Consider the following 23758-nt stretch of genomic DNA (forward strand, 5'->3'; position numbering starts at 1 on the left):
CCATTGCTGAGCAAGAAGGTGACTGGGCCCAGCTGATGAGTAACTTGGAGAGGGGCAGACCAATATGAAGCGAGTTTGTTATCAAGTCGAGTCAAGTCGAGTCGTGACGTATTGTCAAGTATGGTGACCCATACTCGAAATTGGTGCTCTGCGTTTAACCCATCCAAGTGCACACACACAGCAGTGAGTAGTGAACAAATGCACACACACACACACACACACACCGTGAACACACACCCGGAGCAGTGGGCAGCCATGCTGCGGCGCCCGGGGAGCAATTGGGGGTTCGGTGCCTTGCTCAAGGGCACCTCAGTCGTGGTATTGAGGGTGGAGAGAGTGCTGTACATTCCCTCCCCCCACCTACAATTCCTGCCGGCCGGGGGCTCGAACTCGCAACCTTTCGATTACGAGTCCGACTCTCTAACCATTAGGCCACGACTTATCTCTGTGGGGCCTGCGAACCCTGACCCAATCTGCGGCCTTTATGTCAGGGACCTTAACACGTGCCGAGAGATCAAATTTCTGCTTCATTCTTCTCTGCTGGCGGCTGACGGAGGCCTTGACTCTCGGTAGTGGGCCCTTAGGTAGTGCGGGGCTGAGCCTGTCGAGGGGAAGGTGGAGCTCACGGCCAAGCATGAGGAAAGCTGGAGAGACACCCGTCGTAGAGTGTTGGGTGGCCCTGTAGTGCAGCAAAGTGTGATGAATGGCCCGTGAGAAGGTCCACCCCTGGAACAAGTGTGCTCTGAGACTGTTTTTCAGGGACTGATGGAAGTGTTCAACGCCACCATTAGCTTGGGGGTGATAGTAGGCCGTGCGGATGTGATGAATACCTTTGTTTTTGAGGTATGTTGTGAACTCAGCTGAGATTAACTGTGGGCCATTGTCAGTAGTGATCGTGTTTGGAAGGCCCCAGCGAGAAAACAGAGAGTCCAGGAAGTTAATTATGACCTGAGAAGTCACGGAGCCAGTGGCAATGAGCTCAGGCCATTTCGAATGCAGGTCATAGACAACCACTAGGAAGCGCTGGTGATGAGGAACTCCCTGTATCTCACCACAAATGTCCAGCTGCAGGTGGTCCCAGGGCTGCGATGGCCAAGCAAGAGGTTGTAAGGGTGGGGGAACCTGGTGACCAGTTTTACCGCTTAAGAGACAAGCCGCACAATCTTTTACCAGGGCCTCGATGTCTTTATCTATCCCTGGCCACCAAACCCGGTCTCTGCAGCGCTGCTTCAACTTCACAATACCCAGGTGGCCCTCGTGAGCCATCGCCAAGACACGTGCACGTAGGGTGCTGGGGATGACTGTGCAGAGGCCGCGTGCCACACAGGTGTCGTTCCAGCAGGACAGCTCTTGCTTTATTCTGGAAAATGCTGCCAGCCCCTCTGGTACCTCCTGAGGCCAGCCATTCAGAATATAGACTCTGAGCTGAGAAAGGACCGGGTCCTGTTCCGATGTCTCCTTCAATTCTTGTAACGATACAACGGCCTGCAGGGGTGTGTGTAACATCTGGACAATGTCCCGTTCTGATCCGTGTCAGTATGTATGTGTGTGGTGGGGTGTGGCGGAGCGGGACAGTAGATCGGCCACAACATTGTCTCTGCCCAGGGTGAACTTCAGGTCAAAGTTATACTGGCGAAGACGGTCGGACCAGCGGTGTAGCCTCAGTGGCCTGTGGCCTGTCCCAGCTGTGGAAAGTAGCGCTGTCAGGGCCTGGTGATCTGTCCTTAGGGTGAAGGCGCGGCCATAGAGATACAGATGCCACCTCTCGCAGGCCCAGATGCAGGCTAATGCTTCACGTTCCCCCACTGAGTAACGCTGCTCTGTCTGATTGAGGGCCCGTGACGCAAAGGCAATGGGCTTCTCAATGCCCTGCTGTGTTTGTGACAGCACTGCTCCTATGGCTGTAGCCGATGCATCGCAGGTCACCCAGGTGGGGCTGGAGATATCGAAGTGAGCCAACACTGGGGCTGTGGTGAGCTGCACCTAGAGAACATGCACAGCATCAGAGCATGCCTGTGACCACACCCATGGCAGCAGTCGCCGTAGTGGGGCAGTGGTAGCGGAATAATGTGGGAGGAACTTCAGGTAGTAGCCTGTCATGCCCAAAAAGGAGGCGACCTGCACAGCTGAGCTGGGTTCACGAATTGCCAGTATGGCATCTATATTTGATTGAAGTGGTGTGATGCCATCCGCTGACAGCCGGAAACCCACATATTCAATGGTCGGTGCAGAGAAAACACATTTTTCAACATTGAGAGTTAGTTTGTGTTTAGCTAGGGCTGTGAAGACTCTGCTGAGGCGTTCATCGTGACTCTCAGGGGTGGACCCATGGATAACCACATCATCCAGGTAAATGGCCGCCCCCGGTATACCAGCCAACACCGACACCATGATTTTTTGGAAACAGCTGGGGGCGGAGCTGAGTCCAAACGGCATACGTGTGTATCGAAACACACCTGCATGGGTCACGAAGGCTGTGAGGTTTCTGCTGTTGGGGTGAAGAGGCACTTGTAGGTAGCCCTGTCTAAGATCCAGTTTAGAGAACACGGTTGAGCCATGGAACTGAGCAGTGAGCTCTTCTGAGGTAGGCAGAGGGAACCTGTCCGGGATCACTGCCTTATTCACCGCTCGCAAGTCGACACACACCCGTAGGCCACCTGATTTCTTCTGAGCCACCACCAGGTTTGAGACCCAGGGCGACGCATCCACTGGTTCAATAATGCCAATGTCCAGCAGCTGCTTGAGCTCAGCCGAGACACCATCACGGAGAGCCAAGGGAATGCGTCGGAGCGGTTGGATGACTGGTTTAATGGAGGGGTTCAGGAGAGGTTGGTGGGCAAAAGCAGGAAGGCATCCCAAACCTTCAAACAGGGAAGGCCACTTTTGCTGCCAAGGCGTAGAGACTGTCAGGATTGCAGCTCCCTTAGTGTCGACTAGAGAAAATCCCAGAGCCGAAAACAAATCCAGACCCATCAGGTTGGCCCCGCGACGGGCAACATGGAAGGTAAATTTGGGCACCATCTTGTTGCCATACCCAACGGTTAATTGCAGTGAACCCACTAAGTAAATCTTTGAGTCGCCATAGCCACAGAGTGAAGCAGAGGGTGCCGAAAGTGGCAGTGCTCCGAAAAAGTGCTATATGTTTGCATATTCAGGAGAGACACACTGGCACCAGTGTCCAAAAGCAGTGGGATACACACATCATTTAAGCGCACTGAACATGTTTTAAATGAGACTCGTCCAGAGTAGACATTGTGAATAATAGTGGGTGCTTGGGCTGACACAGCTGGAGCAGAGCGGCAGACTGAGGCAAAATGATTGCGTTTACCACAGTTGCGGCATGTCTGGCCACGGGCTGGGCAGTTCTGTGCTCTAGACACATGAGATGAAGATCCACAGTTATCGCAGGGCCGTGAGGTTTGTGCTTGTGGGCGTGGCTGAGACCGCTGCTGGCGCCTCAGTAGCATAACTGCCGGGTAATCTGCTGCCGCTAATGTATAGTTCTGGCTGGGTTGTGACATCAGTGGTGGCATGGGGGAGGGGGCCGGGCAGTCCGCAATTGATTGCTGTTTGGTCAGAGCCGACGCACATGCCGCTGCACTCTCTATTCTTAATGCAATCGTGATTGCCCGGGACAGTGATAAATCATCCGGTTCTAACAGCAGAGTTTCACGCACTTTTGAATTGTTGGTATGTTCAATTAACTGGTCTCGAATCATTTCGTTCTGCAACACACCAAACTTGCATGAGCTGGCCAATCCCCGCAAGTTGGCTACGTACTGTTGTACAGACTCACCGGGCAGCTGGTGTCGTTGACGGAACAAAAACCGTCGCAAGAGAGCGCTCTGTGGGGCTGCAAAATGCGCGGTCAGTAGTTCCACGGCTGTGTCATAGTCACTTGCGGTGTCTGGCTCGAACGCTCCCAGCACACGCTGACACTCGCTTCCCAAGCAATGCAGTAACAGTGCTTTTTTGCGGGCTGCGCTCATGTCAGTCAGCCCCACTGCCAAGATGAAAGTCTCAAAGGACTGTAACCAGCGAGTCCAGGGAATCGGAGGCTCGCCGGGTAGGGCCAGGAAAGGAGCAGGGGGTGGTAGTGCGATATCAGCCATCCTCGTCGCCAAATGTTGTGTTTGACAAGAATCACACTGACACAGCAAGTAGCATCAACTTGTTGTCTCACTTTACTTTTCTCACTCCCCGTCCCAGACCCCAGTAAACGAAGACCTACATTGGTCAGGCATGACAAAATGCTTTCAGCACAATCAAACTCGATGCATCACTGAACACTAACTCAACGTCTTATCAAACAACACGTTTGAGAGAACATAACAATGTGATCACACAGTCAACTTGGAAAACCCCTTGACTTGAGACCACTCAAACCATCAGGCGAGGGAGCACAGATCTGGTGGGTGAAGTAATTTAGTTTTTTTCTTCTTCTTCTATTGTTTTGTTTCTCACACTTTTTTCACTAAAGTGAAAACTATTTATGACCATATTTAGAGTTTTAGGGAAAAAATAAATAAAAATAATTAGAAGACCTAAAAAGAATGGGAACCTTTCGACATTCAGAAGAAACAACTCTAATTCCTCTTGGACAGTTAAAAACATATGCATATTGGTTTGCAAAACATTTTATTGACTGATGTACAGTTCCGTAAAGTTTAACTGCTGTTGTATGCATTTAGTCTAATGACATTACAGTGATGATGGCTATTAACACTATATCCGCACAAGGTGAAGTGTCATAACCACACTCAAATATAACACGCATGCATCACACGTCTGTCAAACCACAGTGCTGGTTTCAAATTAACCATTTGTATTGCTTTCACTGGTCATGAGTGTTGGTGAAAAGGGTAAGAACATTACTTTATTATCTTTCTTCAGATTCATTATCATAAAATATTGTGTGTGTATGTGTGTGGTGTAGGAGAGATTGAGGCTGGATAACACATTCTCAGTAACAATAGGATTTAAAGGGGCCCTATTATGCTTTTTCACTTTTTGAATTTTAGTCAGTGTTTAGCAGAGGTGGGACTTTCAAATCACAAACAAGTCTTCAAGTCATATCCCAAGTCCTCAAAGAGTTAAAGTTAAAGAGATAATTAAGCGACTAATTAAATGATGATTGAGCATTAGTGATGAACACCTGCTGTTATTGAAAATTACAGAGGATCAGATGTTGATGTTTTATTGGTTAAAATGATGCCACCATCATGGAGATCAGTGTTTGCTTTAGTTGGGCTCTCGACCCTTAACTTGCTGCGTTAAATCTCTCTTTGTAGCAGTGCACATGGTGTTGTAAAGCTTTCTTTTTTTAATTCCACCTCTGGTGTGCAGTGTTTATGTTTGGACACACAAATGATTTACAAAGTTACAACTCTGAAAGTGCACTCCAAAGGGAGATAATTTTATTTTTATTATTTTTAATTCACTCTTTCAAGAACTACAACGTACAGCTTGTTTGAACTATTGCATTGATTTCAGGTGTTTGTGATATCACAAAGCGGTCCATTAGAACAGGGGTTTTCAAACTGTGGGTCGCGACCCACTTGTTGGTCCCAGAGTGGGACAAGATAGGTCGCACAAAGCCACCTGGCGGCAGCTAAATGACACACACTCAGTTCCTTGGGCTGGACGATATACAAAGATTAATTACGAGTTGGGATATTGGTCAGTGCGATTTTAGAATCACAAAGGCCGGGATTTAAAACATGCATTGAGTGTTTTGAAGCGCTGGCACACACGAGTTGTATAGTGAGGGTCTCAGAGCGATAGTTCATTATTAAAATGCTAGGTCCTCATTATTAATGAGAAGAAATTCACTCACTTCACTGCGCTGTGTTCTGCATGAGATTGCATACACCGCCCAGTCAACACGTGAGATCACTCGATGATCACAGTGAAATCACCCCATTCTCATACAGTGATCCTCACATGTGAGCTCATTGTGAATTCAAAATGTTGAGCAGGTTGAGAGGAGGCTGTTCAAATATCAGTCACCAGGGGCACATTCTACTTCCTGTTTCTCAACACTATGGCAGTGCTCTCACATGATGAGCTCATAAGTGCACGCCCAGCTAACAGATTTCTATTATAAGAACCTTCTCCAAACATAAAACTTAACTTCCAGACACAGCCTTAGATGAAACCAACTGAAATAAAAGACACTGAATCTATCAGAATCTCAGCAGAGAATGATTAAACAACTCCACAAACAGCATCACAAGCTCCACTCATTACTAACCAGACTGACTTTATTTCTGACAGCTACAAAAGTATAATAATTTATCAAGGATTTTAAAAGCATGTTGAAACAAATATTTTGAACTAGTTTGTCATGTAAACACAAAGAGAAAGATCAATAATCAGTGTATGAATCTCAACAATGGTGACAATCAAAAGCTTCATGCTGCAATGCATGCTGGGTACCTAGTCTCTGTGCAGTGAGTGCACTTTGATCTCACATTAGTACAAGCACACAGTGAAGGCGCTGTGAGGTTACACATTTAGCTCACTGTGACCTCACATTGTGACCTCATCACGAGTATCCTGGGAGTTGATAGTGACATCACTGTGAGATCAAATTGTTGACTGGGCAGAAAATTCAAATGTTGTGAAAAACTGTTTCAGGTAGGCTATGTTCATTCATTTCTATTGTCTGTTTGAACTCGGCGCTGTTTCTTTCCGAGAGATTTAAAGAGTTTGTTGTTTTCGTTCCTTCATATGCATTTAATCGATAAACTGTCTGTAAAAAGCATTTCACATGTACGGGTTGAGCTGGGCACAAATGCGGGGTTAACTGTAACAATATACAAATATGTAGCATTTTGACCAACCAGACACACATTTAGTCATTATATTTAATGAATAATTCAGGAAACCCTCTCATTCCACATACAAACTGTGAGGGTCTTTGGACCCTTCTCCTGAAAGAGCACCCTAAAGGACTCAGTTACCAGGGAAACCATCTGATAAGACTGTTTTATTGCTCAAAAGCATGTGAGATGCAAAGTGCAGTAAGAACAGACCCTTCTGAAACCCACTCCATGCCCATAAAAAACAGAACTTTCCTCCTTTTTCATTTATAGACAAACCTTTCTACGAATGAACATTCATCCCAGGACATTGTGTGTATGATTTCAATTGTCTTGTATGTTGTCTCTTGCATTGTATTTTGTTTTATACATGCTTTATGAGTGAAGTACTAGTTAATGTAACCCCATCTATATCGTGTCTCCTACCAAATTAATTCTCATTTGCTGACGCACCTTCTCATAGAATGCCATGTGTGTTTGTAATTTAATCAAAGTATACACTGCCAGAGCCTTTTGAACCATGATCTTAGACAAAGGGTCATAAAACCCCCAATCTTTCCAGCCTCCCGCTTGGACATTCAGCCTTTCTCATTGGTCAAGCCCATCCTGAAAGGTGTGACTCTTCTCTGACTTTAAAGGGCTCACGCACAGGTCCATCCTTTTCTTCTGCTAAATCTTCCGATTGCTGCCCGTGTGATTGGACTAACGGAGCTCCTGAACCTGCATGGGCATGCCCGGCAGGCCCCAACATAGAGCTGTGTGCAGTCTCCCCAGCTTGGGGAGATGACTCCTGACCACTGGAGTGTAATGCCACTGGAACTCATCTGCACTCAACCCTGGAAGTCACCATCATGGAAAGGCTCAGATATTTTTCTCTTCCTGCTCCCAGCAGTCTCTGCATCTTCATTTATGGTTTGCAGTCTGCAATTCCACTGCATGCCACAGGGCCAACAGGCCCCATTTTACACCCAGCCATGTGCTTACTTAAGAGAGAGGACTCTCTCAACCCCAACGGAGTCAAGAACATCCTCAGAGATTCAAGCGATTGCAATTTTGGCAAACAACTGAACGATTACATAATTCAAGATAAGGGGGGAGGAAATGTATACACTTATATCCATTCATATAGTTAATAAATATAACACTAGGGGTACTGTTGTTTTCTTAAAGAATCAGCATTGATTTTATACAACAGTTAAAAAAAAAAAAGTTAATATCAAGAAACTTACATTTTAGACACCCTATTGCCTGTTTTTGCTCTATTTTGCCAACAAAAAACTTTCCAAACACAGCCACAACCCTGTTTAGTGTCTCTGAGCAACATGACGGTGTTTCGTTCATGAATGAATCAACAGTTTAAATCATTCGGTTCAATCGCATTTCTTGATACTGATTTAATTTGTTTAGTAACAGCCTAAATGTATTATTATTATAATTGATTGATTAAATGTAAGAATTTGACTCAAAAGATAATGCACACTTTTAGAAAAAAAATGGCTTTATAAAGGTAAAAATGCCCATAAAAGGATAAAATCAATTTAAACTAAAAATGATTTGCAATGGTCGCTTTGTCACGTCCAGTGTAGACAGCCTCAAGCTGTTGGTTTATTTCAGTTTTGTTTTTTAGCTAGTAGAAGTTTTGAATGGCCGGTAACTTAAAAATTTAGCAGCCAAATTGGCTAGTGAGTGAAAAAGTTCATTTCAATCCCTGGTTATTTTAGTTAACATTATTTGCTTCTCAGTACATTAGTAGTACACTTTAACCATATTTTATAGACACTAGAAACAATTATGAAAGTACATGTAAAGATGTACTAAAAAGTATCACTTAATTGGTTTAAAAAAAATAACTAGAAAGTTCAACTTGTTGCATTTAATATCACTTTAAAATGTGATATATTTGAAGTTAATTACAAATACAATGTATTTAAGCGTTGAAAATAACATATTTAATTTGCACTTATGTGTGTTATTTTAAAAGTATATTATTTCTGCAATAAGTACAATATATAAAAGTATACTTAAGCGTACTTTTTCACAAGGGATAAAAGACAACTGTGGTGTTGTAACATAGAAACATCTGTCTTACAGGTCATTGGTTATTGTTAAAACCAGGGGTGTGAAGTAATGAATTACAAATACTCATGTTACAGTAATTAAGTAGTTTTTATCAGTAATTGTACTTTTTTGAGTAGTTTAAAAATGGTGTACTTTTACTTTTACTTGAATACATTTTAAGTGATGTATTGGTACTTTTGCTCCTCTATTTTCCTCCGTTTGTAGTCGTTACATGCTTATTTAAATTTTTTTTTTATCCATTAATGTGATTGGATAGAGACATAGTAATCGGTCTCGTGACATTCGTCAAATCAAATTGTGCATAGAAAACTTTAACCGCCAACAGTTGTTTATCATGGCTGCTGGAAGTGCATTCTTTAAGTATCAATTCAGTCACATCTTCCTCTAATATGTTAAGGTAAATTTCGGATTTCTGCGTACTAAATGATTTGTATATATTGTGACGAGTCGGCTGCCTCCCCCCTGTCCATCATCACCACCCCGTCCCATATTCGCCGCCCTTCACCAGGCTCCCGACAGGAGTGGGTGTGTGAGAGAGGAGGGGCGCTGAAACAGCCAGGGCTGGCGGCGTGTGATGAGGCGCACCTGACGTGAATAGAGCCTCATCACCGCCGCCGTTAAATGCCGAACGCGCCTCTCCTCGAGAGACCGGTCTCTTCCCGTGCATGCACGCTGGTGTCCTCGTGGGTCCAGGAAGGGAGCGCCGAGGAGGACTGCCGCACCCGTTAGGCGGCTGACGGGCTAGGATGCCGAGCCGCCGAGTCCCCCAGAAGTGCCGGGATCCCGAAGATGGACGAAGCCGCGCCAGAGACGCCGCCGCCACTCGCTCCCGGCCCCGAGAGGGGAGCGCGTGCGGCCACCGGACTCCGCCCCTTCCCTGGACCCTTCCCTCCTGAACACTGCCCTCCTGCACAGCCCCGCAGCACGACGAGGACACCAGATCCCCGTTTATTTTGGACACTTTTCCCCCTTTGGACACTTTATTTTGATATATTGTTTAATAAAAACCTCTCCGAGGCTTGACGCCACGCCCACTGTGTCTGTCGTTGGCTCCTCCCGCCACAATATGCTTGCCTATCTACACGGCCTGAAATGTGGTGTGAGGTTTCGGGTATTGCATACAGTGTTAACTCCCGCAAGTGCCACGTTTGGTAAATTCCCGCTCACTGAGTCTTTCTCTCTCGCGTGCGTTCTGCTAAGTTGTTGTTGCTTGTTGAACTTGTTGACTTTTGATGAGTTTGAGCACGTGATGCCAAGTACTCCAGAGTGCAGTCTGGACGATGGGGCGGGGCGACATATTAGGTGGGGCAACACGTGTCGCTCCGCCCACCCCAAATTTCATCGGTTTATAACACGGCAAGCCTTATTGGTGTAGACCCGAGCATGCGCATTCCTTTGTGTACAATTTTGTAAAATTGATTTGGACATACTACAGAAATATGTGCTAACTCTAGAATCATAGGCTTTAATTATTATCTGTTTAGTAACCATAGTAATTTTAGTCAGATGAAGTCATTATTTAAAAATAAACTTTTGATGACAGCACCTCCGGCTTCTTCAGGTTATAACGCTTCATTCATATTTCCTTGAGGATCAGAAGGCCACGGATCAGCACTAAATTGGGATTTTATACACAAATGATGATAATTTACTGTATTTTAGACATGGACAAACACGAATATAATTTGTTATATAACGCGAATATGTTTTAATTTATATGTTTTAAAGCACAACCTTTTTTTTGTTTGTTTTTTGTTATTTATAGAGATGAGTTAGCCTATGTTGCTCAATGCGTCACAAACTTGTAGGTTATAAAGTGCAAATAAATATTTTCATGAGAAGCTCAATGTTTCCTTGTTTATATCTCAATAAAATATTTGAACAAATATCGATTCTCTTACAGTTTTTTAAAGTTTCCTATCTTATAGTAAATAAGTGTCTATGACATCAAATATTAAAAATCCAATAATTTCTGTATCCACACCCTCATTGTGTGTGTGTGTGTGTGTGTGTTAATCTGTGTACGGGATGAGTTTAGACTCAGTTATTAACACTCGATCATTGTAGCCATATAGACCTGCGTAAATATAAAATATTAAATATCTCGGCGCTGTGAATCTGTGCAAAAGGTGCGTGAGCACTTTTAATAAAAGACCTTCTCTGTGATTAATATTTTTATTTATTTATTAAAGACTATATAGCTGCTAAAAATCTAACATCTGTAGGCCTAATATAGTACAGTGATTGGTTATTTTTAAAGGATTGAGCCACAAAACCAGTAATTTAATTTGTGCATATAGTCTATATATAAAAGTATAAATAAAAATGTTGCAGAGAAAATATATGAACATGTAGGCTATTGTTTAAATACACACTAAAGCACATTAATAATAATATTTGCTGTAGGTCAGATTTAATAACAGCTCTTTTAGTAAACAAAAACATTTAGGCCTACAGTCAGGTCCATTAATATTGGGACATCGACACAATTCTAAAATGTTTGGCTCTATACACCACAACAATGGATTTCAAATGAAACGAACAAGATGTGCTTTAACTGCAGACTGTCAGCTTTAATTTGAGGGTATTTACATCCAAATCAGGTGAACGGTGTAGGAATTACAACAATTTGCATATGTGCCTCCCACTTGTTAAGGGACCAAAAGTAATGGGACAATTGGCTTCTCAGCTGTTCCATGGCCAGTTGTGTGTTATTCCCTCATTATCCCAATTACAATGAGCAGATAAAAGGTCCAGAGTTCATTTCAAGTGTGCTATTTGCATTTGGAATCTGTTGCTATCAACTGTCAAGATGAGAGCCAAAGAGCTGTCACTATCAGTGAAGCAAGCCATCATTAGGCTGAAAAAACAAAACAAACCCATCAGAGAGATAGCGAAAACATTAGGCGTGGCCAAAACAACTGTTTGGAACATTCTTAAAAAGAAGGAACGCACCGGTGAGCTCAGCAACACCAAAAGACCCGGAAGACCACGGAAAACAACTGTGGTGGATGACCGAAGAATTCTTTCCCTGGTGAAGAAAACACCCTTCACAACAGTTGGCCAGATCAAGAACACTCTCCAGGAGCTAGGTGTATGTGTGTCAAAGTCAACAATCAAGAGAAGACTTCACCAGAGTGAATACAGAGGGTTCACCACAAGATGTAAACCATTGGTGAGCCTCAAAAACAGGAAGGCCAGATTAGAGTTTGTCAAACGACATCTAAAAAAGCCTTCACAGTTCTGGAACAACATCCTATGGACAGACGAGACCAAGATCAACTTGTACCAGAGTGATGGGAAGAGAAGAGTATGGAGAAGGAAAGGAACTGCTCATGATCCTAAGCATACCACCTCATCAGTGAAGCATGGTGGTGGTAGTGTCATGGCGTGGGCATGTATGGCTGCCAGTGGAACTGGTTCTCTTGTATGTATTGATGATGTGACTGCTGACAAAAGCAGCAGGATGAATTCTGAAGTGTTTCGGGCAATATTATCTGCTCATATTCAGCCAAATGCTTCAGAACTCACTGGACGGCGCTTCACAGTGCAGATGGACAATGACCCAAAGCATACTGCAAAAGCAACCAAAGAGTTTTTGAAGGGAAGGAAGTGGACTGTTATGCAATGGCCAAGTCAATCACCTGACCTGAATCCGATTGAGCATGCATTTCACTTGCTGAAGACAAAACTGAAGGGAAAATGCCCCAAGAACAAGCAGGAACTGAAGACGGTTGCAGTAGAGGCCTGGCAGAGCATCACCAGGGATGAAACCCAGCGTCTGGTGATGTCTATGCGTTCCAGACTTCAGGCTGTAATTGACTGCAAAGGATTTGCAACCAAGTATTAAAAAGTGAAAGTTTGATTTATGATTATTATTCTGTCCCATTACTTTTGGTCCCTTAACAAGTGGGAGGCACATGTGCAAACTGTTGTAATTCCTACACCGTTCACCTGATTTGGATGTAAATACAAATTAAAGCTGACAGTCTGCAGTTAAAGCACATCTTGTTCGTTTCATTTGAAATCCATTGTGGTGGTGTATAGAGCCAAAAATGTTAGAACTGTGTCGATGTCCCAATATTTATGGACCTGACTGTATATGCAAATAAATAAATAAATAAATGAGTGTGTGTTTCAGCAAGGTTTTTATTCCCATTATCCACACATAAAACCCCAGTTCACGCTGATGGGCTATTTGGTATTATTGTCTTATTTGTCACCGCAGTGTTGTTCTTTAAATTAAAACCATTTGCGGGTTTGTCCTATGTCTTCCTGAACTACAATGAATGAAGTTTGAGCTTATCCATCGATCCTAAAATAAAGAATATAGGCTACATGTAAATATTAATTATACAAAACAGCTAAATCTCAAACAGTGGATCATTTTTATCAGCATCGCCCAGCTAAAACTGCTCAATGTTTAAGTATGTCTGCTTCGTGTACTGTGAAAAGTGCAATAATAAATGAGTTAATTTAACGTGCCATTAGGACTATATCATGGCCACGAATTAAGAATTTGTTCTGAAGACTTAATTCGTGAGCCGCTCATATTACTATAACTGTTCTGCCCGAATACTCGGAGATGCCGCCACCAAGCGTTTGATAGGAACTTACTCTAACTAATTCGTCATAAGTAAAAAAATTAAAATAAAACACATTTGCTAATTGATTCTAACTAAAATCGCTGTTGTTAGCACTTAATATTTCTGTAGTACAGCCAAACAGCGTACATAAAAACGTATAATAAAGAATGCTCATGAGCAAACGTCTACACCAATAAGCTCTGCTGTATCATAAGCCAATGAAATTGGGGGTGGGCAGAGCGACACGTGTCACCCCACCTTAATGTGTCGCCCCGCCCCTTCGTCCAAGGTGCACTCTGGGGCTACTCCATGATGCGCGCTGTGAAAAAGTGTGTTCGAAACACTGTAAAACGATTTGCAATATTGTACTCAAATTGAAGACCAATCTACACCATATTGATGACCCGTGGCGTTAATACACTGCATCTGTGTCAGCACGTGATGTAATAAAAATGCAGCTCATTAATAAACTTTTTTTATTAATTATTTATTTTGATCCATTTTATACAATCCGTCTTCATTTAGCAAGTGCATTCGCGCATAAACAATTTTCAAGTTCAACACTTTTTGTTCCATTCAGTTGTGGATGCTGCTGATTCACCGAGACCGCCACGGCTCAGCAAAGAGACGAGCGTTTGTCTTTTCTTTTGAAATGGTTTCCCCAGAATACTTGGCTATTTAATGCATTTTTCCTTACAAATTGTTTTATCAACATAACAATTCGAGTAAATGTATCAAAGGTATGGCATGATGCCATCCTTCTAGAACAATGTGCATTTATGTTAAAATTGTAACATAAATTATCAAGTTTAGTTATTCTTATTTCTTTATTGCAAAATGCAAGAGAGAAATGGGCTCTCATTTTAACCCATATCATGGTGTGTGATGCTGAACAATGAGTTTCTAATGGTGTTTGTATTTGCACTGTTCCAAACATTAATATTTGATGTGCAACAACAGCATGCTCTCAGTGGCCTTACACATTATTTTAAATCTATTGTTCAAACTTTATGATTTAAATGGTGATGATTGTACTGAGAATAACTTTCATCTTTTCTTCAACTGAATACTGTTTCCGTGCTGTTTTGATGTGTTTTAAAGAGTTGGCAGTCAAAATCAATCAAAACTGCTGGATTATAGATATTCTTCATCTTTATGACAAACAAGATAATGTGAATTCCAGAATGTACAACGTTTTTTAAAGGTGACCCTGGACCACAAAACCAGTCCTGTCAATTTTTCAAAATTGAGATCCATACATCATCTGAAAGCTGAGTAAATAAGCTTTCCATTTTTGTGTGGGTTACGATCTGACAATTTTAGGCCGAGATACAACTATTTGAAAATCTGGAATCTGAGGGTGCAAAAAAATCTAAATATTGAGAAAATCGTGTATAAAGTTGTTAAAATGAAGTTCTTAGCAATGCATTGTTACTAATCAAAAATTAAGTTTTGAGATATTTACAGTAGGAAATTTACAAAATATCTTCATGGAACATGATCTTTACTTAATGTCCTAATGATTTTTGGCATAAAAGAAAAATCAATAATTTTGACCAATACAATGTATATTTTTTGGCTATTGCTACAAATATACCTCAGCGACTTAAGACTGGTTTTGTGCTCCAGGGTTACAAATGTATAAATTGCAGCGTAGAGCGGTTATTATGACGGGGTAGAATCCACAGCTCAGTACTCACTACTCAATACTCAGGAGTACTTTTAAATAGGCTACTCTTTTACTCAAGTAGTTTTTTGGACAAGTACTATTACTCTACTCAAACTACTTTTTTTGGAAGGTAATGGTACTTTTACTTGAGTATATTTTTTCAGTACTCTTTCCACCACTGGTTAAAACTTAAATTTCATCAGTTTGTTGTTTTACACACATGCACACAGACATTTCACGACATAGCCGTGAGATGCAAGAAATCTTCAGACGCGCCCATAACAACAAAACACAATACTTTATTGAACCTTTGTGCACTGCAAACGCAAGCATTTTTGACGATCGTTTCTGTCCAGTCCACTCGTTTTATAGTTTTTTCGTCTGTCAGTGGCAGCAGGTATGCAATCAAATTTCTAATTTGAGGCTGTATTATGTTGATTCCGGCACCCAACATCACAACAAGAAGATATTTTAAGCTCCTTATGTAGCCGAATATGCGCTGGTTTAATGGGCCGCCTCCAGTTTTCCCTTTGTTTTTCCTCCAGCTAGCGCTGTGACGTAATTGTGACGTCAGCCCTACATGACCCTAGTTACCTGTGGTTGGCGTAGCCGTGCATCACTCAGAAAACAACAGGCCAATCAGAAGAGAGGCTCATGAATATTAATTAGGCCAAAATCGATCTGTTCTTATCAGAGTTCCTGAGAGAAGAGCTGTAAAAATATATTGAGATGGTTTTTGGTACTTATACCACAAATATATATTCTTAAGGACATCAAAACCTGAAATAAAACTCCAGAAAGGTGTACAATATGGGACCTTTAACTACAGATACCAGAACAACAGGTCTGTGAGGTCAGCACTCGTCTGTCTGTCTCTCATTGGGGTCACGTGATCACACAGTCAGCAACACTAGAGAGATCCTGCTGTGAGATTGAATATGTCTTGTTTTGCCACCTCTCTCTCTACAGAGGAAACTGTATTTATGGCTGTATTTAGAGATTCACAAGATAACCAGTAACAATAGAGAAATTATACAAGGCCAGAGTAAGAATAAAACGCTTAGAAGAGCTCAAAATTTGACAACATTTCTCAGTTTCCTTGTTAAAACTCTTCTGCTTAATGCTATGAAGCGTCATATCCTCCTGCTAAAATATAAGGTGCTAACCACATCAAAACCCCATTACTGGTTTCTTTCTGATCATTTGTAGTGCTGTCACTGGTCATGAGTTTTGATGAAACGGGTAAGAACATGATTTTATATTCTTTCTGTAGACTGATTATCATCAAATATATATTTGTGTGTGTGTGTGTGTGTGTGTGTGCTTGACTGGGACTTGTATGTTGTCACATGTATCAGTTCTCAGTAACTAGGTTCAAAAGTTAAGAAGTGGTTTTGTATGTTGGCAGCAATCACCTAGTATTTCCTAGTTTAAGCATCATGTACTGTGTTTTGGATGTTGATGTCATAAACCTCATTTATAAAGCATGCATACGCTCAGATTTGATCTTAGAATGTGGGTACGCTTAAATCCAGGCTCATATTTGAAAAAACTGACTTTGACGTGGAAAAGTGCTTAGCGTCATGTCAGGGTCTGAGCAGACGTACGCACTCTTTCTTGTCGGAGTACTGCAGGTTTTTGAAAATGTAAGCTGTTCTTGCAGCACGCTGTTCTAAATTAAAGGATTTGGATGATGACTGATGATCTTACATGTTAAAGGGGTCATATGACGTTGCTAAAAAGAACATTGTTTTGTGTATTTGGTGTAATGCAATGTGTTTATGCGGTTTAAGGTTCAAAAACACATTATTTTCCACATACTATACATTATAGTTGCTCCGCTATGCCTGCCTTTCTGAAACGCGTTGGTTTTTACAAAGCTCATCATTCTGAGAAGCGAGGCGTGCTCTGATTGGCCAGACTAAAACAATAAAACCCATTACAAATCAGGCATTTATTGCATCCAGTGGGGATATAATCACTGATTGTAATGACTTATACTGTCTTTGTACACGTCGCGTTGCATCGCGTAAACATTGCCATGTCTGCATTTGTGATCAGGGAAATGACAAACAACAAGCAGTACTCTACACTGCTCAAAACTCACGTTTGAATTGTCAGTGGCAAATTCTTTAAATAAGAACATGTACTTACAGGCTGTGAGTCAGAAGCTGTCCTTGCAAAGTTAAAATTGCCCCCACTGTATAAAAACAGCCTTTGTGCACAGCTGGCAGGCTACTCCCAGGTTCGAATGTGTGTTTGAATGAGCCGTTTTAGGGGGGTGTGGACGAGTCTTAACTTTAATAAAGAATATCTCTTTGGTTTTGAGACTTTAGTCTTTGCAACTTCAGGGATCTTATCTATGCACAAACAGCTTGTAACACTCCAAAGAGAAAGGAAAACTTGAAATCGCATCATAAGACCCCTTTAAAGACATATGCGTTGTTTACAAGCAGAGAACTGAAACCATTCATTTGCGCTGAAGTTCAAGATCATTTTGCGATTCATAGATTTCACATCAGAAAGAGACTCTGTATGTGCATTAATTTTATGAATCACAGTACGCCTATTTGAGAGATGATCGGAAGATCAAATTTAGGATGGTTTCTGCACAACATTTTATAAAAAAATAAAGGTTAGCAAGTTTCACCAGAAAAATGATGCTTGTCAGCCAACTATACCTGCTTTTTTGTCTTTGTCTTTGTTGTTGTGTTTTTGAGTAGTTGCATGAAAGTGACATGTTTTGTATGTAGGTTTAAGAGAACAATTGCAAATGTTGATTGCCTGACCAGTGAACAGAACAGGATTGTGTGTGTATTGACTGTGTATAAGACAGGTATATAGATGATATTTTATTCTCCTTCTGTGTTTACTTGCGCGTCTCGGTGCCATAGATGGTGCTTGGTTCACACTTTACAGAAAGAGGAAGATATCTTCTTAACTACAGTGTGTTAACCTCACAGTTTTTATTTATTTTTTATTTTTTAACCCATACCAATGAGTCTGGCGAGGCAATAATATAATAAAGACCTTTTCATGCACCAGCAACTGTAAAGTTTATAAGGCATTGTCCTATAAAATAATACAATGGGAGTTTAAAATAAACCGCTGAATTATAAGGCACTGTGCATTTGTTGTAGGTGTTGCTGTGATGATGTCAGTCAGAATGGCTCCTCATCTTCCTCTGATCTTTCTGTTCATGATTCACGGTGAGTTGCTGCAGCATTTCAGAAACAATCAAGAGATTTGCATACAGTTTTCCCACCAACGTTTTGCTCAAGCTGTTGCTATTTTGTTTCTATATGAATTCTGTGTTTCAGGGGTTTCTGCTGATTGGGATGTGAGTTACAGTCCTTCACACATCTGTGCACTAAAGGACTCATCAGTGATAATGAACTGCACTTATACATACCCTACTGGATATCAGATCAGGAAAGTGTTCTGGACTAAAAACCCTGTAGAGGGTATAGAACCTCCAGATCTGTCTGAGGACCCTGAATACAGTCAGAGGCTTCAGTATCTGGGAGATGAACAGCAGAACTGCACTGTCAGACTGAGTCATGTGACACAGAAAGATGAACACATGTACTGTTTCAGATTCATCACTAATAGAACAGAAGGAAGTTGGACTGGTTATCCAGGAGTGACTCTTACTGTCACAGGTGACTTTGATGAGGTTTCACTCTTCTTCTGTGCATTATGTTGAATAATAATCAGTGTCTGACAGCAGCACTAGATATAATGTGTGTGTTGTGTTCAGATCTTCAGGTGGAGTCTCCTGAGAGAGTGACAGAGGGTCATAATGTCCGTCTGACATGTAAAAGCAGCTGCGCTCTGACTGACAGAGCAACATTCATCTGGTACAGAAACTCACAGCCATTAACTGAGAGAAGAGACAGAAACAATCAACTCCTGCTGCAGTCAGTCAGAAGAGAGGATGCAGGCAGATATAGCTGTGCTCTACAGGGACACACTTACATCTCTCCTGCTTCTTATCTTAATGTCATGTGTGAGTACAGATTCATTAGTTATTTTTATTAACAATAATAAAAAAAGGTCCTGACTCTCTGTGGTCACTAAAAATCGTAAAGAGTAGGGGTGTAACCCGGTGTCCTGGCCAAATTCCCTCCACTGGCCCTTATCAATCATGGCCTCAGTAATCCCCATCCACTTGATTGGCTCTATGACTCTCTCCTCTCCACCTGTAACTGGTGTGTGGTGAGTGCACTGGCGCCGTTGTACTGTGGCTGCCGTCGCATCATCCAAGTGGATGCTGCACACTGGTGGTGGTTGAGGAGAGACCCCCACATGATTGTAAAGCGCTTTGGGTGTACGGCAATAAACAATAAATGCGCTATATAAATGCATCATTCAATCATTCATTCATTAATTTTATGTTTTGAACTACACGTTTGTCATCTTTAGACCCACCAAACAGTGCCTCAGTGTCCATCAGTCCATCTGGTGAAATAAAGGAGGAAGATTCAGTGACTCTGAGCTGCAGCAGTGATTCAAACCCACCTCCAGAAATCAGCTGGATTAAAGGAGGAGAGACTGTAGGATCTGGAAGAATCTACAGCATCTCAAAGATCAGATCTGATCACAGTGGAGAATACAAGTGCAAGTCCAGATATGAAGATATAAATAAATACTCTGCTGTGACTTTAAACGTCATGTGTGAGTAAATGATGGTTCAGTAACTGTGATATTTAATCCTCTAAACATCTGTGATGTCAGTTTTAATATGGTTGTTGATGATATAAATGTTTGGTTCGTTTGTTTGTTTAAGACCCACCCAGGAACGTCTCAGTGTCTATAACTGGATCTGGTGAAATAGTGGAGGGTGAATCAGTGACTCTGATCTGCAGCAGTGATTCAAACCCACCTCCAGAAATCAGCTGGTTTAAAGGAGGAATGTTTGTAGGATCTGGAAGAATCTACAGGATCTCAAAGATCAGATCTGATCACAGTGGAGAATACAAGTGCAAGTCCATCAATGAACATGGAGAGAAATACTCTGATGTTGTGACTTTAAATGTCATGTGTGAGTTAATGATGGTTCAGTAACTGTGATATTTAATCCTCTATACATCTGTGATGTCAGTTTTAATATGGTTGTTGATGATATAAATGTTTGGTTTGTTTGTCTGTTTAAGACCCTCCCAGGAACATCTCAGTGTCTATAACTGGATCTGGTGAAATAGTGGAGGGAGATTCAGTGACTCTGATCTGCAGCAGTGATTCAAACCCACCTGCTCTGAACTTCAGCTGGTTTAAGGAGGATCAAAGCTCATCTGTTGGATCTGGACAGAGTTTCAGTGCACTACAGAGTGGACGCTTCTACTGTGAGGCTCACAATCAACATGGATCCCAGAGATCAGACACTGTTACTGTCACTGTTAAAGGTAGAGCAGCTCATTTACTCTTTCTGAAGTGAATCTAATGAATCTCTTTACATGTTTTATTATTTTGTCTCTGTTGTAGGACGTCTGGTGATATTATACATATCCATTGGAGTGGTTTGTGGAGCAGCAGCTATCATCTCAATGGCGCTGATTGGGTAAGATGTGTGTAGTATTTGATCACAGCCAGTGCAATGTCTTTTTTATTTTTGGAAATATCCAGTGTAGGGGAAGGATTTGTTGACAGACTGATTTGAAGACTGACATCTAATCAGAAATACTCAATTTTATTGAACAGTTTAGACAAACAGATTTTCTCCTTAAAAAACAAAATGATCATACTCAATATCTTTTAGGAGGAGCAGGATGAAAAGGAGAAATGACACACAGGAGTCTCAGGTGAGAAAATGTGTTTGCTATCAGTAGTGTCCTGATCAGGTAAATTAATTGGTAAATCAAGCACTGAAAGCCTGAATGTAGTTGTGAATTTATATACTGAGTTGTTCATAAACATCAGTATTTTTATCTCTACTTTGCTTTTATTCCATGTCAAAGATGAATCATTGCAGACGCCATCATGACAGACATAAAGCTTGTGATGTTGAGATGAATATACCTATTTATGAGAATGTAGGGGTAAGTTTTGCTGATTTACAAAATTTTAAACTCTCCTCATGTTCAGCAAAAATGAATGAAATCCTCTTCACTGTCATTGTGAGAATGTTAAATGTCTATTGACTAAATATATGGTAATTTTAAAGAGAACAAGCATGAAAAGTTTTCAGATAGAGCACCGTTAGCTAAGGGGACAGAGCTTAGTGATGATTGGTCAACACACTGGTTTGCAGATGATACAAAGAATATCATTTACTGTTAAAGATTAAATATCAAAGTCATTCCATAAAAAAATTTAAGAGTATTATTTATTAATGTTCTTATTACTCTTTCTTCTTTCAGCTTGGTAAGAAGAGACCATAGTGTTTTGGAAACCTGGCAAAAACATTTAATAGCATTTTTGTATCTCTTATGTGTGGATAGCTCTGAAAGCTTATATACAAGTATATCATCAAATGTGCTAATGCAAGTCTGTCTTTTTTTTCAGTTTGTATTTTATATTTAGTTTGCTTCATTTTAAAAGTATTATTTAACCTTATGCGGCATTGTTTGTGTTTTCAAGGCAGAAAATAAAGATCTGATCTGAAAGATCTGACTGCAATAGTTTGCCATTGTCTATCATTCAATAATTCTGTAATTCAAACCTTTTGTCATTCAATACCTCAGTATAACAGCATAAATAGCAATAGAGATAGTTAGAAATACACACATTGTACTGGACTATGACCTACGCAGTACTGTGTGCTGGTTAGTTGGTGCTAATCTGAGGTGCATTTCCTAAAAGCAACTATGGTTGCAAGTTCTGTCTTTACCAATAGAGTTCAATGGAACTTGCGACCAGCCAACAATTATTTTGGGAATGCACACCTGGTTTGTCTCACTGAAGATGCCATATTTGTGTGTTCTTTGCACCGCCTGCTGGTGACATTATCATAAAGCAGCATAATTAGCTTTCTTTCTAAAATACAAATGTTTCTGTGATACCATGCGAGGCAACTGCTGTAAGTCCACAAGATCATATGCACATGAGTTTATTTATTTATTTATTTTTTGAGAACATGAATGTCTGCAGGGAGTGTGCATGCTTATACAGTACCCTTGGCATACCCAGATGAAAAACAAGTGTACTTGAGTGCTCTAGTGTATGAAAGATGGTTCAAGTGTACTATAAGTGATGACGAAATACATTTTTTTTTAATACAGAGATATTATGTTAAAAGTGCAGTTTAGTTCATATTCATGGTGTCTCAAAATAGCACAGTTGAGTACACTTAGATGATCTTAAGTTTATCTTAAGAAGTACTAAATAACCGTTTTTAGTATATTAAGTACAAAATTAGTTTGCAAAAATCGAGCACTTTAAGTACATAATGGAAGTGCACCTGTTTTTCACCTGGGTAGTCATGGTTCATGTTACCATACAACAACAGGTCTGTGAACAAACATGTCTTAAGAATGTTAAAGTCTTAAGACATTCTTAACAGAGCTAAGAATCAACGAGTCACCATGGAAACGGATGCTACAAAAAAGCATGCTTTCTACTTCTTTTGTTAAATGGCCATTTACATACTTAGTGTTTTTTTTCATTTAATCTTTAATCACTGAGAACAGAATTCTAATGTTTGTTTGATGTTAATGATATATTATTAAGAAATATCACCAATGTATTTTATTATAGAAAGCATTCCATTGCCAAAAAAAAAAAAAAAGTTTGAATGCAGATCTGTGATGTGTGCGATGACAATACAATTACAATATATATAATTTTTATAATAGTGAAATATGCCTCTATTTATGTGTGTATGTATGTATGTGTACATACACACACACATACAGGCACGTGCACACATAGACATCAAAGGGGGCTTGAGCACCTGCCCTTTTTCTTCCTTGAGAGAAAGTGCCCTTTTTTCTGGGGAGATTTTTATTTTTGTTATTTATTTATTTGTTTATTTTTTTTCTAATAAATGAATATATGCATAGGTCGGGTCGGGAGGTCTTGAGACTTGAGTCTTGAGTTTTCGATGCTTTTCTCATCTCCGCTTCTCTGCGCAGCACAACAGTGTAGCACACATTGATCGGCACACTCACATCACAGACAGGCAGAGAGCCACAGAAGTGAAGTCCTCCCTCCCTTTCGTGTACCTGGTATCATGGCATAAATGTGCCTGAGGGTAATTTTTAGCGAGACGCGAAATACGTGCCAATAAGTACATATCACTGCAGTTAGTGATGGCCAGATGGAGTCTCATGAAGCTTTTCAGCTTTTCAGCCAAGTGGTTCACAAAAGGGTTAATTTCTGGAGGCTTCATTTGCTCACAATACCACCTGGTGGCCAAAGAGTGTAAAACAAGCAGATATAGACAGAGATGGATAGTCCAGGTGTCAGAAAGTAAAAGTCCTGCCATATGTTTATTCCACCCATGAACTCAGCAGCTGATTTCACCAGAGGAGGAACCAAGTCATTCCTTTCAAGTCACAAACGAGTCTCGAGACAAATCCCAAGTCCTCAAAGAGTTAAAATTAATGAGATAAATAAATATAAAAAGACAATAGGACCCATTTTTTCATAAAGAACAAACA

The 23758-nt window shown here is 41.1% G+C and overlaps 1 protein-coding gene across 2 annotated transcripts; it reads left to right on the forward strand.

The window, feature by feature from the left end:
- Positions 1 to 4756: 4756 nt before the first annotated feature.
- Positions 4757 to 21774, forward strand: LOC306872422 (B-cell receptor CD22-like). Of its 2 annotated transcripts, XM_079420964.1 has the most exons (11): positions 4757 to 4862; positions 18299 to 18367; positions 18479 to 18820; positions 18919 to 19167; positions 19584 to 19835; positions 19948 to 20202; positions 20315 to 20563; positions 20643 to 20718; positions 20917 to 20959; positions 21116 to 21196; positions 21518 to 21774. In XM_079420964.1, exons 1-11 carry the CDS (start codon positions 4844 to 4846, stop codon positions 21536 to 21538), a joined length of 1656 nt encoding a protein of 551 aa, XP_079277090.1. In that variant the 5' UTR covers positions 4757 to 4843; the 3' UTR covers positions 21539 to 21774. The 2 variants fall into 2 exon arrangements, with proteins under 2 accessions (XP_079277090.1, XP_079277091.1); XM_079420965.1 differs by lacking the exons at positions 4757 to 4862; positions 19948 to 20202 and adding an exon at positions 16296 to 16400.
- The last annotated feature ends 1984 nt before the right edge of the window (positions 21775 to 23758 follow it).

Source organism: Barbus barbus (genome assembly GCF_936440315.1).
Source record: "Barbus barbus genome assembly, chromosome: 7".
Taxonomy (NCBI): Eukaryota; Metazoa; Chordata; class Actinopteri; order Cypriniformes; family Cyprinidae; genus Barbus; species Barbus barbus.

Bases quoted from the DNA above. Each gene is read 5' to 3' on its own strand.
- LOC306872422 (XM_079420964.1), top strand. The intron at 18,368-18,478 runs GTGAGTTGCTGC...TCTGTGTTTCAG, and splicing joins CTTTCTGTTCATGATTCACG to GGGTTTCTGCTGATTGGGAT. The intron at 20,564-20,642 runs GTAGAGCAGCTC...TCTCTGTTGTAG, and splicing joins TGTTACTGTCACTGTTAAAG to GACGTCTGGTGATATTATAC.